General features: G+C 41.3%; 1 protein-coding gene across 1 annotated transcript in view; it reads left to right on the top strand.

The window, feature by feature from the left end:
* LOC311038025 (mucin-5AC-like) overlaps positions 1 to 16,973 on the top strand; it is a 63,363-nt gene extending 46,390 nt beyond the window's left edge. Inside the window, exons 34-49 of the mRNA XM_084047320.1 lie at positions 543 to 784; positions 1,402 to 1,591; positions 4,948 to 5,122; positions 6,088 to 6,266; positions 7,458 to 7,527; positions 8,546 to 8,679; positions 9,516 to 9,550; positions 10,582 to 10,747; positions 11,627 to 11,722; positions 12,201 to 12,241; positions 12,338 to 12,460; positions 12,997 to 13,095; positions 13,795 to 13,923; positions 14,021 to 14,060; positions 15,304 to 15,427; positions 16,700 to 16,973. Of these exons, the coding sequence (XP_083903446.1) occupies positions 543 to 784; positions 1,402 to 1,591; positions 4,948 to 5,122; positions 6,088 to 6,266; positions 7,458 to 7,527; positions 8,546 to 8,679; positions 9,516 to 9,550; positions 10,582 to 10,747; positions 11,627 to 11,722; positions 12,201 to 12,241; positions 12,338 to 12,460; positions 12,997 to 13,095; positions 13,795 to 13,923; positions 14,021 to 14,060; positions 15,304 to 15,427; positions 16,700 to 16,925 (2,069 nt within the window). The 3' untranslated portion in view covers positions 16,926 to 16,973. The remainder of the gene's footprint in view (positions 1 to 542; positions 785 to 1,401; positions 1,592 to 4,947; positions 5,123 to 6,087; positions 6,267 to 7,457; positions 7,528 to 8,545; positions 8,680 to 9,515; positions 9,551 to 10,581; positions 10,748 to 11,626; positions 11,723 to 12,200; positions 12,242 to 12,337; positions 12,461 to 12,996; positions 13,096 to 13,794; positions 13,924 to 14,020; positions 14,061 to 15,303; positions 15,428 to 16,699) is intronic.
* The last annotated feature ends 750 nt before the right edge of the window (positions 16,974 to 17,723 follow it).

Below are 17,723 nucleotides of genomic sequence, written 5' to 3'. Positions count from 1 at the left end.
AGTCGTTGTGCCAATTGATTCATCCCCACACACATTTTAACTGTGTTGTCACTGCTGTTGCATCCTACTGGCTCATCAGTGAGGAGCCCCCACCGGGAGGACGTAGAGTCCTACTCCTCCCACCCAACAGTCTCCGCTGAGTTTCTTTTTCTTGCACGTTTCTTGTTCTTGCATTACGTTGCAATAGCTCTTTCTCAAAAGACATATCAGCCGGTGTTGTGTCCGGAATCTTGCATGTAAATCCTGGCTACACCACTACTGCAGATATGCTCTTTATATTGTATTAACATAACCTACCATACATATCTATAAGTTATAATATAGTTATTAATACACTCTGTCATACAGCTTGGTTAAACCAACCTTTCATTCATAAAAAAATGTAGGCCCCGGTTTGTGAAATTATTGGCTTAGGAATATGACAAAAACAAAAAAATATCCATGAATTCAAGTCTCCATGGGGTGAAAAAGATTTTTTGGGGGTGAACTATCGCTTTGAATATTAATTTGTACATGACACCAACCTCTTTTCCTCTCTAAAGGTGTCTGCTACGGCTGGGGCGACCCCCACTATGTCACCTTCGATGGCACCTACTACAGCTTCCAAGGCGTCTGCTCCTACTGGCTGGTGAAGGAGATCGTCCCCACGTACAACTTCAGCGTCCTGATCGACAACTACGCCTGCGGCAACGGCCAGTCCTGTCCCGGGTCCATCGTGGTCTTCTATAGGAGCTACACGATCCGGATCACTCAGGAGACCATCGATGGCGTTCCCACCAGCGTGGTAAACAAAATGGCTCTTTTCAACGACAACATTCAAACTAAACAGTTTCCGGAACTGGGTTTTGTCAGAGCTGGCACGTGGACTTCATGTCTGCTCTACAATTACAATACCAGTGGTTCTCAAACGTTTTAATGTCAAGGATCATCATAACTCTGAGAGTGTACAAATGGAACCAAATGGACCCGTAAGGGTCCATTTGGTTCCATTTGTACACTCAGAGTTACAGACCTGTAAGGGTCCATTTGGTTCCATTTGTGCACTCTCAGAGTTAGAGACCTGTAAGGGTCCATTTGGTTCCACTCTGGAACCGTTAAGGAATGGGACCGGAATCGTTATAATCCTAAATGATCACTCATCTCGGTTCGGTTTCAAATAAAGTCTCGGTTTCAAATAAGGTTCTGGATTTGTTTCCATAAGCTATACGTCTCGGTTTCAAATAAGGTTCTCAGAACCGAATGTGGGCCCTGCTCAGGAGGAGGTGGTACTAACCCTTAGTTCTGGGAGCTCAGAACTTACTCTTTATTTCTGCGTTTATCTTTGTTCTGATTTTTTCTTTATTTCAATGTTTGAAATGGTTTACAAGCTTTCGTAACGGCACAAATCCCATTCTCTCAAAGGTGAACGTGAACGACAAGCGCGTGAATGCCGTGGCCTACAAGAACGAGGACTTCGTGATCACCACCACCAAGGGTATCAACACGCAGATGCTCGTCCCCGCCATCGGTGCCAAGGTCACCTTCTCCGGGCTGATCTTCAGCGTCTCGCTGGCCTACGACAGGTTCCACGGCAACACCCAGGGACAGTGTGGTCAGTGGCACTCTTCACTATCCTTCTGTAAAAAGAAGATCGCTGTCTATCTGTGCTGTCTGCAGTGGCGTAAAGTAACACAAAATTACATTTACTCAAGTACAATTTTGAGGCACTTTTACTTTACTGGAGTATTTCCAATTGTCAATACTTTTACTTCTACTCCACTACATCTCAAAGGGAAATGTTGTACTTTCACTCCACTACAATTATTTGAAAACTTTAGTTACTAGTTACTTTGCAGATATAAATTATTACATACAGTAACCACTTTTAGTAGGGGGTGCTAACCACAAAAAATGGCCAAATCGTTACGCGGCGGATAAAAGCATGAAATTTGATACAGATGTCCCTTGGGTCATCCTAAAACATCCTAGAAGGGGTGCCCAAAAAAATCTTAAACAGGAAGTGAGTTATGGTCAAAATTCAAAATGGCCACCTAAACTGTTGACCGTTGACTCAAAAGACACCAAAAGAATCTCCAAAAAGCATAAAATTTAGCACACATGTCCCTTGGGTCATCCTAAGACATCCTAGAAGGGGTGCCCAAAGGAATCTGAAACAGGAAGTGAGTTATTGACGAAATTGAAAATGGCCGCCTAGTGTTGTCGATTGACTCAAAAGACAACTAAAGAATCTCATAAAAGCATACCATTTGGCACACATGTCCCCTTGGTCATCCTAAGACATCCTAGAAGGGGTGCCCAAAAAAATCTTAAACAGGAAGTGAGTTATTGACAAATTTTAATATGGCCGCCTACAGTGTTGTCGATTGACTCAACAGACAACTAAAGAATCTCATAAAAGCATACAATTTGGTATACATGTCCCTTGGGTCATCCTAAGACATCCTAGAAGGGGTGCCTGAAATGATCTGAAACAGGAAGTGAGTTATTGACTAAATTGAAAATGGCCGTGTACAGTGTTGACAGATGATGCAAAAGACACTCATAAAAAATAATCTCATAAAAGCATGACATTTGGTACAAATGTCCCTTGGGTGATCTGAATGCATCTTAAAGGGTGCCAAAAAAAAGTTTTAATAGTCTCTCAATGGAAAACACTCCTCCCCCACGGGCTGCATTGCTACAACATTCAAATCGAGCAGTTTGCCAATCTGTCATTTGGTCCAGAAGCCTGAAAGCTATGCAATCTCTTCCATCTCCTAACAAATATGGATGGATTAAAGTAGCTGATTCGTGGACACCTTTATGGACACTCTTGCCAGAGGCTGCCAAAGTTTGTAGAGAACTCAAGTGTGGCTGCAAAGCTGAGCCCTTCTGTTCAAGAAAGTGTAGATGCCGGGATGCTGGGTTACCTTGCAGAGCATTATGCCAATGTGCTGGTAATTGCGAAATGGCACACATGAATACATGTAGTTACTAAACACTAATCACAAAAAAACAGTAATGATCAAGAAGAAAATACATGAGAAGATTGTATGTAAAGAAGATTGAGTGTAAAACCAGCAAGAAGATGTAGAGTGCAAAATAAATAAGATGCAGAGAGTAAAATAAGAATAAGCAGAGTAAGATAATATGCAGAGTAAAATAAATAAGAATATGCAGAGAGTTAGATAAATAAAGAAGATTCAAAGAGTAAAATAAAAAGAATAATGCATAAAGTAAAATAAATAAGATGATGTAGAAATTAAAACAGAAGGTAGACTACAAAATACGGCAGGTTATGCACTGCATAACCTGTCGTATTGAGTCTGCATAATATGCAGACTGCCGTGGTCAACTGTTTAAACAGCCATTTAGAATTTCTTCAACATGGTCCCTTCCTAAAAGGTTTAATAAACAAGCAAACAAACAAATACATAACCCCTTCTAGGATATATATTAAGAAGCACTCAATGTACGTACCAAATGGTACACTTTTATGACGTCCCTTTATGTTTTCTTTTGTGTCAACTGCTTTAGGCGGTCACTTCCTGTTTAAAACCTCTTTGGGCACCCCTTGTAGGATGCGTTCAGATCACCCAAGGGACATTTGTACCACATTTCATGCTTTTATGAGATTCTTTAGGTATCTTGCATCATCTTTCACACTGTAGGCGGCCATTTTCAATTTAGTCAATAACTCACTTCCTGTTTCAGATTATTTTGAGCACCCCTTCTAGGATGTGTTAGGATGACCCAAGGGACATATGTGCCAAATTGTATGCTTTTTGGAGATTCTATAGGCTTTTTGAGCCAATCGCCAACACTGTAGGTGGCCATTTTCAATTTTGTCAATAACTCACTTCCTGTTGAAGACTTTTTTGGGCACCCCTTCTAGGATGTCTTAGGATGACCCAAGGGACATGTGTGCCACATTTTAAGCTTTTTGGAGATTCTTTAGTTGTCTTTTGAGTCAATCGACAACAGTAGGCTGCCATTTTCAATTTGGTCAATAACTCACTTCCTGTTTCAGATTTTTTGGGCACCCCTTCTAGGATGTCTTAGGATGACCCAAGGGACATGTGTGCCAAATCTTATGCTTTTTGGAGATTCTTTTGGTGTCTTTTGAGTCAACGGTCAACAGTTTAGGTGGCCATTTTGGATTTTGTCCTTAACTCACTTCCTGTTTAAGATTTTTTTGGGCACCCCTTCTAGGATGTTTTAGGATGACCCAAGGGACATCTGTATAAAATGTCATGCTTTTATCCGCCGCGTAACGATTTTTCACTTAGCACCCCCTACTATTTAGCTCTATTTCATACCTGGGCTATTTTCAAACATTTCAGTACTTTTACTTTTGAAACTAAGTACATTTTGATACCAATACTTAATTTGTACTTTTACTCAAGTAAATTTTGAATTCCGGACTTTTACTTGTACTTCTACATTGCAGTATTGATACTTTTACTTAAGTAAAACATTTGACTACTTTTTCCACCACTGTCTGTCTGTCTGTCTGTCTGTCTGTCTGTCTGTCTGTCTGTCTGTCTGTCTGTCTGTCTGTCTGTCTGTCTGTCTGTCCTCAATCTATCCATCACCTCCTCAGTGGATTGACCAGTTGATCTCAAATTGCAGGGAATGATTCTTCACTTTTCCCACTTTATTTTGTCTGTTTATTTGCATTTATGCCACAGAGTAGACTATGGAATCTGTAAAATGCATTCAGGCACGCCTTAATGGCGTCGTAATGCAAGATTTATACTCTTGGCTGTGTGCCAAAAGTTGCTGATTTTATCTACAAGCTCACAACGCTGTGAGCTTGTAGATACGATCCTTTAGTGTTCATTTAACTTAGAGGCTCTCAGAGTTACAGAACCGTAAGAAATGCTGAGAACCGTTGGAATAGACTTGGCTGTGGCACGTTACAGTACATTATTGGTGTTACAGTACATGTCTCGTTATGGAATACAGGTACATGTGACAACAACAAAGATGACGACTGCATGCTGCCCAGTGGCAAAATCGCCTCGTCCTGTCCCGGCATGGCAAACGAGTGGCGCCTGAACAATACCTGTGGCGTACCCCCTACCCCCGGACCCACCCCCGGACCCTGCCATCCGGACATCTGTGATGTCATCATGAGCAGGTATGTGTGTGTGTGTGTGTGTGTGTGTGTGTGTGTGTGTGTGTGTGTGTGTGTGTTTGTGTATGTCATACCTGCCAACACTCGGCTCCTGAATAGAAAATAATCGTGAAATGCTTCCTATTTTTGGGCAAGTCAGCCCAGACTCTTTGCCAAAAGTTAGCATGCAAATGTAACAGCGATTGTGTGGCTTTGTACACTGTGTACGCTCTATATGTATAAAAACATTTTCAAATAGTTCAAATAGCCAATCTAAAAATCTTAAAAATAGTAAAAAAAATGGCAAAGAAGTGTAGGGATAATGGGTAAGGCACCGGCAAAAATAGAGCCCTATATCTATTTCACCAAAAAGACGCTTTGTGAGCTTGTAGATCTGTTATTTTTGGTTAATGTTCCGCCCCCCAGAATTTGGATGCTGGGGTGCAAGTGGTCAACAAAAGTGGTATTTTAAAGAGTTTTAAGGCTATTTGACTATCCTTAATCACAATTATTTTGGCCACAATAATCGATTTAATCGTCAAATCGTCCCACCACTATAAGTGTTGATTTAACCCATTGAGACCTGAAGCCGGTTCTACATGTCTCCTAAATCTCAACAGTATTCTGAAAAACGTTTGTTTCTATATCAGTGGTGCTCAATCTTTTTCATGTCAAGGACCCCCAAAATTATATGTATTTGGCCGCGGACCCCCATCAAAACATTTTGTTCCAGAGACCCCCCAGAAGCAAAGATTTGAGTTAAAAATGTTCGCTTTAAAAATATATATATTCAAAGATTTGCACACATTTTCACGATTTTTCAAAAATAGCAGATCTACAAGCTCGTAGCGCGGCACTCGGTGCACTATGAGCTTGTATATCTGCTATTTTTGAATAGCCCAAAGTGTAAAATAATGCTTTTTAGCTCAAATCTAAAAATGAGACAGTTCCAGGTCTCAATTGGTTAACGTGTTGTCTGGTCCTCGCAGTGTGTTCGAGGCGTGTCACAAGGTGGTCCCCTACGAGCACTTCCTGTCGGCGTGTCAATATGACGTGTGTGAGACGAACAGAACCGCCATCGGCTGCACCACCTTGGAGACGTACGCGGACGCCTGCGCCAAGGCCGGAGTGTGTCTGGACTGGAGGAAGGACGCCCACGGTCAATGTGGTGAGCTTTGATCATGTGGTTTATTGATTGATTGATTGATTGATTGATTGATTGATTGATTGATTGATTGATTTAATACTTTATTAGTGAGAAATGTATACAGCACAAGGTACAGTCAGACATTAAGGCTAATAGGACAGTGTTTTCAATGCAATTCAATCAGCAAAGCATTAAGAAATAACACAATAATTACATGTCATCAGCAAATACAAAACGTTATATGTACAAGAGTCCAGCGATTTACATCTTTTAATGGATGGTGTCAGGGTATTCCACATGTTGGTGGCAGAGTAGTAGAATGAATGTTTTCAAGGTATTTTTCCCCATAAAGACCTGAGGCTGATTCGAGAAATGCCTTCTAAATCAGTAGTTCTCACACTTTCACAACCCCCCCCCCCCCCAAGATTTCCTGATCTGATCGGATATCAGAGGGATCCCAATCCTGATTTTTGGTTTTGAACTGCCCCACAATCCAAATCTGATCCGATCACATAGGGATTAACATTCATTCACTGCCAGAATTATTTCTGGCCGTGTTTGCCCACTGCCAAGATTTTTCATTGAAAAAAAAAAGTACTCAGGAGCCGAGATACAGCATTTTTAAGTTTTAAGTTAACCATGGAAGTGGATGGGAGTCTAGATCTTCGAAAAATCATATCTCCTTGGTCTTTGGGTCAAATAAAAAAAAAGAAAATGTAAAAAAACAAAATATATATATATATATATATATATATATATATATATATATATATATATATATATATTTTTTTTTTTTTTTTTTTTTTAAGTATTTTTAGTCGTTCTAGGCAGGCATGGCTTATGGACAGAAGTCGTTTCAGTCGTTCTAGGCAGGGAATGAGTTAAAAGTTTTGAACTCGTGACTCGTGGGCAGGCGCTCAAATCTGGAGTCGGAAACCCTAGTGTGCCTGCTCGGTGCTCAAGTCTTCCGCATTTGGGCACCAACATGTGGTGCCCAAATGCGGAAGAAGAGCATATAATGTGCTTCATGCGCTGTTGAACTACTTCATTGAAATGAATAGCTGGGGGCGGGGCTGTCTGTTACTCTAGATATATTATAACTCTATGGTGTAAAAAGTTTACACCACACGGGTATCAGCATTGATCATAGTGTACACAGATTATAAATGTCATAATCCTAAAGTGTACAATGTTTACTGTGTCTCTATACAGATTATGACTGTACCAGTCCCAAAGTGTACCAGGCCTGTGGTCCCGTTGTGGAGTCCACATGTGATTACAGGTACTGTTTTCATTGTGGTCATGATGTCATAATGTGTACTGTGTGTGTGTGTGTGTGTGTGTGTGTGTGTGTGTGTGTGTGTGTGTGTGTGTGTGTGTGTGTGTGTGTGTGTGTGTGTGTGTGTGTGTGTGTGTGTGTGTGCGTCTGCGTCTGCGTCTGCGTCTGCGTGTGTGATAGGCTATAAGTTTGGCCATTTTCACAATGTTTATCTGTGGAACTAAAAGTAATGCCTACAATTCCAAGTGCTTATCAGGGTGGGGGGTCCCCAGTTCAAAGATTATTTTGGGGTTTCACGGCGTGAAAAGTTTGGGAACCCTTGCTGTACGTTATGGTTCTGACTAGGGCTGTGAGTCATCGATTTTTACGATTCAAATTCGATTTTTTTTCGAGCCCAGAACTTGCCACTTCTCATTATACAATTTCATTATACAAAAAATAAAAATAAAAATGTTTCAGTTTAGTTGAACCGATAAGCGATAACAGATACAAATTGCAATGTACTGTATGTATATATTGCCCATTTAGACCGGTTACACCTACTAGACCACACCCGGTCGACGCATCCGTGGGGGGATATGCGCACATGATCTGGCAACCCGGGAGGCAGTTTGTCCCATAGCTGGGCAGCCCCGTAACCATGGCGACAGTGTTTGACACAAAAACGCTAATAAGAAGCTGAGATTTGATGAAATTGAAAAACGGGCTTCACAGTTAAGTTCAGATGGTAATGGTCAATGGCTGTGTGCAAAATCAGAGCAATTGGTCCAGCCACTGAGGAGAACCGGGTAGCTTCACCTACTCACTCACTCACTCACCACTACAGACGGACAGAGGTTACTAGAATTATAGTAGGATACATTGTTGGAAAAAAAAAGAGAGAATCGATTCTGAATCGTCCAAAATTTGAATCGCGATTCGAGTATGAATCGATTTTTTTCCCCACACCCCTAGTTCTGACCCAGTGTGATGTTGTGTACTCAGTGGCTCTGACCCATTGTGTTTTTTGTTGTGTACTCAGGTACAACCAGGAGTTCATCCATGACTGTAAGAGTGACTTCACCACCTTGACGAAGGTGGAGCCTGAAGGATGTTACTGTCCCAACGGAACCTTCCTGTTCAACCCAAACTCCAACGAATGCCTACCCAGCTGCGGTAGGGGACCCCCCTCACACACACACAGAGACCACCTCACACACACATAGACCACCTCACATACAGAGACCACCTCACACACACACATAGACCACCTCACATACACATACGGTAGACCACCTCACATACTACACATACTGTAGACCACCTCACATACAGAGACCACCTCACATACAGAGACCACCTCTCACACACATAGACCACCTCACACCTGCACGGCTACCAACATGAACTGAGGGTGTCATTTATGGATTTGATCTATTAGAACAGCGATTCCCAACCCTGGGGCACGTGAGGACATTGCAAGTGGAGATTTTAATCCATTAAGACCTGAGGCGATTCTTTTTTTTAATTTTTAATCCTAACAGTTTTTTGAAAAAAATCTAAAACATTTTTTTCAAGATTTTTCAAAAAATAGCAGATATACAAGCTCATAGCACGGCACCGAAGAAATCTAAAGTGACACAGATGCGTTCCAGGTATTAATGGGTTAATAAAACCTTAATACAGAAAAAAAAAGAAAAGGAAAACAATCTTTAAAACCTTGGAAATTGTGTTTTCATCGTGAATAAATAAGAACGTAACATAAACTATGTTGGTTCCATTGATCCAAGCCAGAACACAATTGATTGATTGATAATTAAAAAATAAACAGAAAAGGGGGCTACAAATAAAAACAAACAAACAAGCCCAAAGGAACTACCTTGTTTGACCATTCTAGTATGTTTCCATTGCTTGTGTGTTGTAATGTATGTTGTACTTAATATTTGCTCCTGTATCCAAAGACACACGTAGGCTAAGCACATTTTTATATATCCGTGTCTCTTTTCCAACAGACATTTGCTCGCTGCCTAATGGAAAATGGAAGAAGGTAAAATCACTCAACAACCTGTTTTGCAATTTGATGGACTCTCACATTAGTTAGTAATGGCAATACCTTATCCCATTTTGAACTGAGGCCGATTCTAAAAATGCTTTCTATTTTTTTGAAAAACTTCAAATCTTTATTCAAAAAATTACATAAGATTTATGTTGCTATGTATATAGCAACAACTAAAATGACATAGAGGTGTTCCCGGCTTTAACGATATAACAATGTATAGGTGTAACCGGTCTAAATGGGCTATATATAGGCCTACATACAGTATTGCAATTTGTATCTGTTATCGGTTCAACTAAACTTACACAATAATCCTACGATAGAGAAAGAAACAAACTAATGAAAACGTTTGATAATAGGCAGCCATATTGGAAAGAAATTGGGCCTCTTCTTACTTCCTTCACAGGTGTTACCAATGATACTAATAAGGATAAGGATAATTCCTTTTAACAGGTCGTTCATGAAAGTCCTTGCGGTCTTGTTTCCAATGAGAACCTGTGAGCAATTTGGGGTTAAGAGTCTTGCTCAGGGACAAATTTCATTTCATCGACACATATGCTGACCTGGCCTGGAATCGAACCTGGGGCAACCAGGGCCTCTGGCTCCCTAGGCAGGCTCACTAACCATTCAGCTATGGCCGCCCCACAATGAAGGCTCTGTTCCATTCTGGTCAGGGTGCTGATATTGTGCATGTCCCAAATGGCCCCTTATGGTGGGTGTGTAACTCTGAGAGTGTACAAATGGAACCAAATGGACCCGTGAGGGTCCATTTGGTTCCATTTGTACACTCTCAGAGTTATGGGGGTTCTTGAAAATAAGACAACCACTGTGCTACACTAAATGGAACAGAGCCTTAATTAGTATCATTGGTAACACCTGTAAAGGAAGTAAGGAAGGGGCCCAATTCATTCCCAATATGGCTCCTGTGCATAGAGCCTATTGGACAACAATATCATATATTATGTTTTGAGGAGTGTAGATGTGATTATCATGTTTATTGTTATTCTTAATATCATCATCAGGTCAATGACAGGTGGGAGGAGGGCTGTGACGAGTGTCAATGTGAGGAGACGTTGCAGATCAGCTGCAAGAGGAAGTCATGTCCACGGCTGCCACCAATCAGCTGTGACCAGGAAGGTCAGGTGAAGGTCACCGAGACCCTGGGCTGCTGCTCATCGCAGAGATGTGGTATGTACCCTACTACCCTTAAATCATTATATACCCTTAAAATCATTAAGTACCCCCTAAAATCATGAAAATCATTATGTACCCCATTGTGTACCACTTAAAATCATTATTTCCCCCTAGAATCTAGGGGGAAAGTTCATTAAGTATACCTGGTTCTCACCTTAGCACCTCCTCCACCACCTTAGCACCACCCACCTGTCCTAGTCCCTCCTCCTCCTCATGCCCACACCTGTTGTGTTATGATAATGAGGGGGAGGGTATGTTTTTACTATGTCACTAAAGCGCTGTTTTTCTATTGGCACATTTGACCCTCAAGGTTTCAGCCTCCAGGAAGACACTCAAAATAGTCAGAGAAGACATAAAACACCATAAAAACACCACCAGGGGGCTTAATGAAGTTCTATCAACCTCATAGACACATGAAAAACAGAAAAGGTGCAAAACCATGGCACCACCTCTTTAAATTTTTGCATGCAGGCCTGGGCCACAGCGTGGCGGTCCATGCACCCTAGGCTGCAATGCCAGCCTGACAGCGTGTCGCGGGTTCGACTCCCGTTCCCGACGGCCTTTGCTGCGTGTCACCCCCCCCCCCCATCTCTCTCCCCATTTCCTGTCAGCCTATTTTCCCTATCCCTCTCTAATAAAGGCATAAAAAGACCCAAAAAAAAAATCATAAAAAAATGCGTGCAGCGTGGGGAGGAAAATATTATTTGCGGGTCACACTATGCCTTAAATACCGGACACCGTGTCGTGGAAAATAGGGCCCTTTGTGTCCATTTGGATACACTTTTTACAAATGAATTTTGTCCAATGACACACAAGTGTATTAATGATAATGAGCAATAGACAATAGCATTGATAATGTCGTTTGTGTACCAGAATGTGCAGTGAAGCAGTGTCCAGACGCACCCACATGTCCTCTGGGATTCTCCTTACACACGACCATGGGAGTCTGCTGCCACAACTACACCTGCGGTGAGTGTGTGTGTGTGTGTGTGTGTGTGTGTGTGTGTCTGTGTGTGTGTGTGTGTGTGTGTGTGTGTGTGTGTGTGTGTGTGTGTGTGTGTGTGTGTGTGCGTGTGCGTGTGTGTGTGTGCGTGTGCGTGCGCGCGTGTGCGTGCGCGCGTGTGCGTGCATGCGAGCTGCTCTGTGATTGGTTCCCATTATACAATAAGCCATAGGTGATTTCCCAGTCATGCACAGTATGTTAGCTAAATTCTGTAAGTTTCATGTTTCATATTTACTCACTGCACATTATGTTGAGTTTCTTTTTCTTTACCTTTTTTTGTATTGCGCCTGTAAGAGCTCAATTAGAGTGTCATTTGCCCTGGCAATTTCTTTTTCGTATGCCGGTTGGTGATCTTGCCTAGGATGCCAATATGACCAGAAATGCCACTGTTGGTTACTTTTTAAATGTGAGCAGTTTTATAAATGTAACCTTTTTCTCTTGCAGTTCCTAAAGACATGTGTGTTTACAACAACCATGAGTATACGGTGAGACCTTACACCCCGCTCCTCTCACTCATAATAATAATAATAATAGCAGCAGTAATAATTTTACTCAATAACGATCAATGATTCCTCCAACAGGTGGGTGACTCGGTCCCCGTGAACCCATGTGAACAATGCACGTGTGGTCCTCATGAAGATGCCAGAACCCACCTGCACAAGGTGGTGTGTGAACTCTTACCCTGTGACACACAATGCCAACAGGTAAGAAGACGCACACACACACACACACACACACACACACACACACACACACACACACACACACACACACACACACACACACACACACACACACACACACACACACTACACGCATGTGTTTCCCCCTGTTTATTGTGTATTGTATTTACTCTTGGTATGTTTACTCTATATTTGTTACTGAGCGTACCACACTTTGGTTCAATGCTGTTGTATTAAATGTGCTCTATAAATTAAGTGGATTGGATTGGAGTGGAACTTTGGTTTAAAGATAACTTTACTGTCTTTTCATATACAGGATTATTTCCTAAAACTCTTTATGCCTTGTCTTCAACTATTCCCAAATTGATGAACACAAGGCTAACACAAATAACCAAATGGGCCCTTACAAGTCCATTTGGTTCCACTTGTACACACTTAAGAGTTAAATGAATACTGACCATTTTACTGCGTAACAATGGGTCAAATTCTGGAGTGACCTAAAGCGTTGTAGCAACAGTAATAAACGTGTGTGTGTATGTGTGTGTGTGTGTACACAGGGTTATGAGTACCAGGCTGTTTCTGGACAGTGCTGTGGAAGTTGTGTCCAAACCAGCTGTGTGGTCATGCAACACGACAACACCACGCACTCCTTTAAGGTTTGTTACATTGTTGTGTGTTTGTTGTGCCTACATGGGGGACATGCTTCTCTATTTGTTGTGACATTTTGTGTGTTTGTTGTCTACATCAAGGGCTCCCAAACGTTTCAGGCCGCGACCCCCCAAAATAATCATATTTCAACTGGGGACCCCCCCCCCCCCCCCCCAAAATAATCATATTTCAACTGGGGACCCCCCACAATAATCATATTTCAACTGGGGATTTCAACTGGGGACCCCCCAAAATAATCACATTTCAACTGGGGACCCCCCCAAAATAATCTTATTTGAAATAGGGACCCCCCTAAAATAATCATATTTGAACTGAGGACCCCCCAAAATAATCATATTTGAACTGGGGACCCCCCACCCCGACAAGCACTTGGAATTGTAGGAGTTGAGGCATTACATTTAGTTTGACTCGATTCCACAGATAAATATTGTGAAAATAGACTAATAGATCGGCTATTTTCACAATGTTTGTGCCTATTTCTTATTTGAAAATTTGACCAATTTTGAATTAAAAATGACTTAAAAGTCCTAAAATTGTAACCTATCCACTTATACTGTATGTTTTGTTTTTTGTTTTTTACTGTTGAGTGAGAAAATAATGTTGCATATATTAAGCTATTCATCTGGGGACCAACCCCCCACCCCCGTGTGTGTTGTGACATTGTGTGTTTTTGTGTGTGTTTTCAGCCTGGTGACATTTGGTCCCCTAAAGGCGACAGTTGTGTCACATATGAGTGTGTGAAGATTGGAAAGCAGTTCATCACCTTGGAGACCAAGACCCTCTGTCCTGCTTACGACCCCGCAGAATGCATGCCTGTAAGCACACGCACCCACACACACACGCACGCGTATACTTTCGCAAAAATGTTGGGAAGGGTTCATGTGGTTTACATTTTCACTCTGTCTTTTTCAGGGAACTGAAACCATCGCTTCTGATGGCTGCTGCCGTTCTTGTAAGTCTATCGTTCATTTATACCCTGATATATTTTACACTACAATAAATAAAATAAAGTTGTACACATGTTGGAACCATTGTCCACTATTCAATCTACATACAGGATATTTTGTGTTCTCTGCAGGAATATTATTGAGCCTCTTTCTGATCATATATGCTACATAAACCTCATTTCAGTAGCAACTATAGATTGTAAAAAAAATATATATATGGATAAGACCTGTTTTGAAGCCACTATTTCAGCTAAGTCACTATTTCAGCTGAAGACCCGCGTGGGCGGGTCTTCACTTAGTAGAATCAGTAGAAGCCCTAGAAACATACCTTACATACTTTATCGTCAATTTAAACATTAATGAGAGCATAATTTACGAAAACGCAAATCATGATAATAGTCTCTATGCACAGCAGCCATATTGGGAATGAATTGTACATTTGTACACTCTCAGAGTTACACACCCGCAAGGGGCCATTTGGAACCCCCTCAAGTGTTTCCAGTGAGCCAACATGCAATATCAGCACCCTGACTCTGTTTGACCAGAATGGAACAGAGCCTTCATTAGTATCATTGGTAACACCTGTGAAGGAAGTAAGAAGAGGCCCAATTCATTCCCAATATGGCTGCTGTGCATACAGCCTATTGAAAGAAGACTTTAAATTAGCGACTGGAAGCATATAGTATTTATGGCAATGTTTACTAAGGTAACAAAATCAAGTGTAAAGTCTGGTCAAATACCCATTGAGTTTGATGGCATGAAAAGTATTCTGCCACCAGCAGGAAGGGAAATAGCGACACCTAGGCCACTAATGACGGAAACTTACCGCCTAGTACCAACTCAAACTCAACACAACTAATATAATGAATGGTTTCTCAAATAAAAACTAGACTAAAAAGAGGTCCAGTAGCTAAAAGACAAGTCATGTTTGTTCATGTTTCCAACTTAAATCGGCTATTTTGGCTTGGGTGCTGAAAATAGCCGATCTACAACGCGACGCACTGCGACGCGTTGTGAGCTTGTAGATCGGCTATTTTCTGCATGCAGGCAAGTGTAAAATCAGCCATTACGACGGCATCAACTAAATCAACTGTACATTTAGTCGACTAAAATCTTATGATATTTTAACTAGAACTAAAACTTTTCAGATGGCTAAAATACGACTTATTGAAATGACTAAACTACATCAAAATTTGCTGTCAAAATTAACACTGGTTTGTGCTCTTTCTATACCTCTGCTTGGTGCAGGTGTAAAACGGGATCGTCCGTGCAACATCATCAGCAAAGAGGTTCACCTGGAGAACCAGGGCTGTCGCTCCAAACAGCTGGTCAACGTCACTACCTGTGCGGGCGCCTGTAGCAACTACGCCTCGTGAGTATATTCATCCATATATGGAATTTGATGATGTCATGTCCGGACAAGAATGTAGATATTTTTTTGTTAATAACTTTGATTATACAGTGTAATGCTAACATTGACATATGAACCCCCATTTCTCTATTATGCCTAAAATTATACTCTGTTATACAAATTGTGTCCCGTGGCAAAAAAATGCTGATCTCACAGCGTGTCGCAATGCAACATGTTGTGAGCTTGTAGATCTGCTATTTTCGAAAAGGTTTTGACACATTTTTGAAAACCATTGAAATGGGTCACTCTGCATAATTACTTTTTTTTCACTTTTGGTCATTTAAAGGTAGGGTAAGTGATTTACTTTGGTTAAAATTAGTGTTAAATAGCTCTATATTCTGATAGTACTCATTGCTATAGAGTGTGTGTTCGGTAAAAGGAGTCTCCCATGTCTCTCCAGCTCTTTAATAAACAGAAAATGCATTTTCATTGCTCTCTCCTGATTGGCTTAGATGTTGTCACCTACCTGAAAATGTACTATATTCTGTTTACTAAAGAGCTGGAGAGACCCCTGTGACCGAACAAACGCTCTGAAGCAATGGTTACTATCAGAATATAGTACTTTAACCTTTTTAACAAAAAAAATAATAAAGATCATTAAGCTTACAACCCGTCACTTCGTGACTGATTTAACAATTTTATACATGTAAAAATAGCAGAAATAGCAGATCTACAAGCTTGTAGATCAGCTATTTCTTCTATTTTAGCATGTATAGACCCCTTAACAGACGACGTCATACTGGCTGCGTGCAGCCAGTATGCGCGCAACGAAACCCATTATATCAGGTCTCGTTAGGACGCGTCTCACTAGCCAACACACACAAGAGGGGGTTGGGGTGTGCTGAAACCAGTGCACCCCGAAACAGGTTGGGAATTTATTGCGTGAAACAATCACCTGTGCGTCCAGGCTCAATGTTAGTAAACAAATAATTGGTCTATACAATTATTAAATATGTAAATAATTCCTTTGCATATTTAAGTTATTTGTCAGTTACACTGCCCTTTGAAATTTTTGATTACGATGCCTAAAAGGCAAACAGAAATATTATTTTTGTTCATTTGTTCCAAAGTTCAATGCCAAACACAATTAAACCGTTAATCGCAATTATTTGATTGATCGTTAACTTACATTTTTATTGTGACAGCCCCTACCTAACCCTTGTCCTCTCCTCTGGTAGCCACTCCTTGAAGTTCCAGTCAAACCCTTAACCCGTGTCCTCTCCTCTCGTATAGCTACTCCATGCAGCTCCACACCGCGAAGCGCTCGTGCTCTTGTTGTCAGGAGGTGTCCACGTCGCAGCGCTACGCCCAGCTCTCCTGCGCCAACGGCACGGAGCTGACCTTCGCCTACACCCACATCCACACCTGTGCCTGTCTGAAAACAGAGTGCAGGGTGCTGGGCCTGAGCGACGTGGTGGCACCCATCACCCCCACCAACCGGGCTCCGTCTCCAACTTAATTCTTTGTTCATTTAGGCTTAAGACCGAAATAAATAACCATTCATTCATTCATTCATTCATTCATTCATTCATTCATTCATTCATTCATGCATTCATTCATTCATTTCATAACTCATAAATTGACTCCATAACTCATACCATAAATCAGTGTTTTTTTTTTCCTTTTTTGCGTCAAGGACCCCCAAATTGACATATATTAGCCCACGGACCCCCATTCGAAAAGATATGCCAAGGACTCAACCATTTTGATTTCTTGGGGGTCACAATCGACACTCTGTTGGACTCTCTGTATCAACCTCTGTATCATCGTCATTAATGTTCTCTCTGAGAGTGTACAAATGGAACCAAATGGACCTGTTAGGGTCCATTTGGTTCCATTTGTACACTCTCAGAGTTACAGACACATAAGGGTCAATTTGGTTCCTAACTATTAGTTTGGCTGGGGACCCCCTTGAACCCCCTCAAGGACCACTGGTGGTCCCCGGACCACTGGTTGAGAACCACTGCCATAAATCATAATTTAGCTCCTTAGCCTCATACTTCATTCCATAGCTAATTCCATAGGTCCATAGCTCAAAACATATAGGTTCATATAGCTCGTAACTTGGCTCCATAACTCATAACTTAATTCCATTAATCGTAATGTATCTCCACAGCCTATAACGTAGCTCCATAACTCATAACCCAGTTCTATAACCCGTAACTTAAAAACAAAACACATTTGGAAGGCCTTTTTTTATGTTAAATGATTGTGTAGGTATTGTCAGCAATATCCTTTTGTGCTTGGTATTTTTAAA

Source organism: Gymnoscopelus microlampas, assembly GCF_963454915.1.
Source record: "Gymnoscopelus microlampas genome assembly, chromosome: 21".
Taxonomy (NCBI): Eukaryota; Metazoa; Chordata; class Actinopteri; order Myctophiformes; family Myctophidae; genus Gymnoscopelus; species Gymnoscopelus microlampas.
The sequence above is the reverse complement of the archived record's forward strand: the minus strand, read 5'-3'. Positions and strand labels throughout refer to the sequence as shown.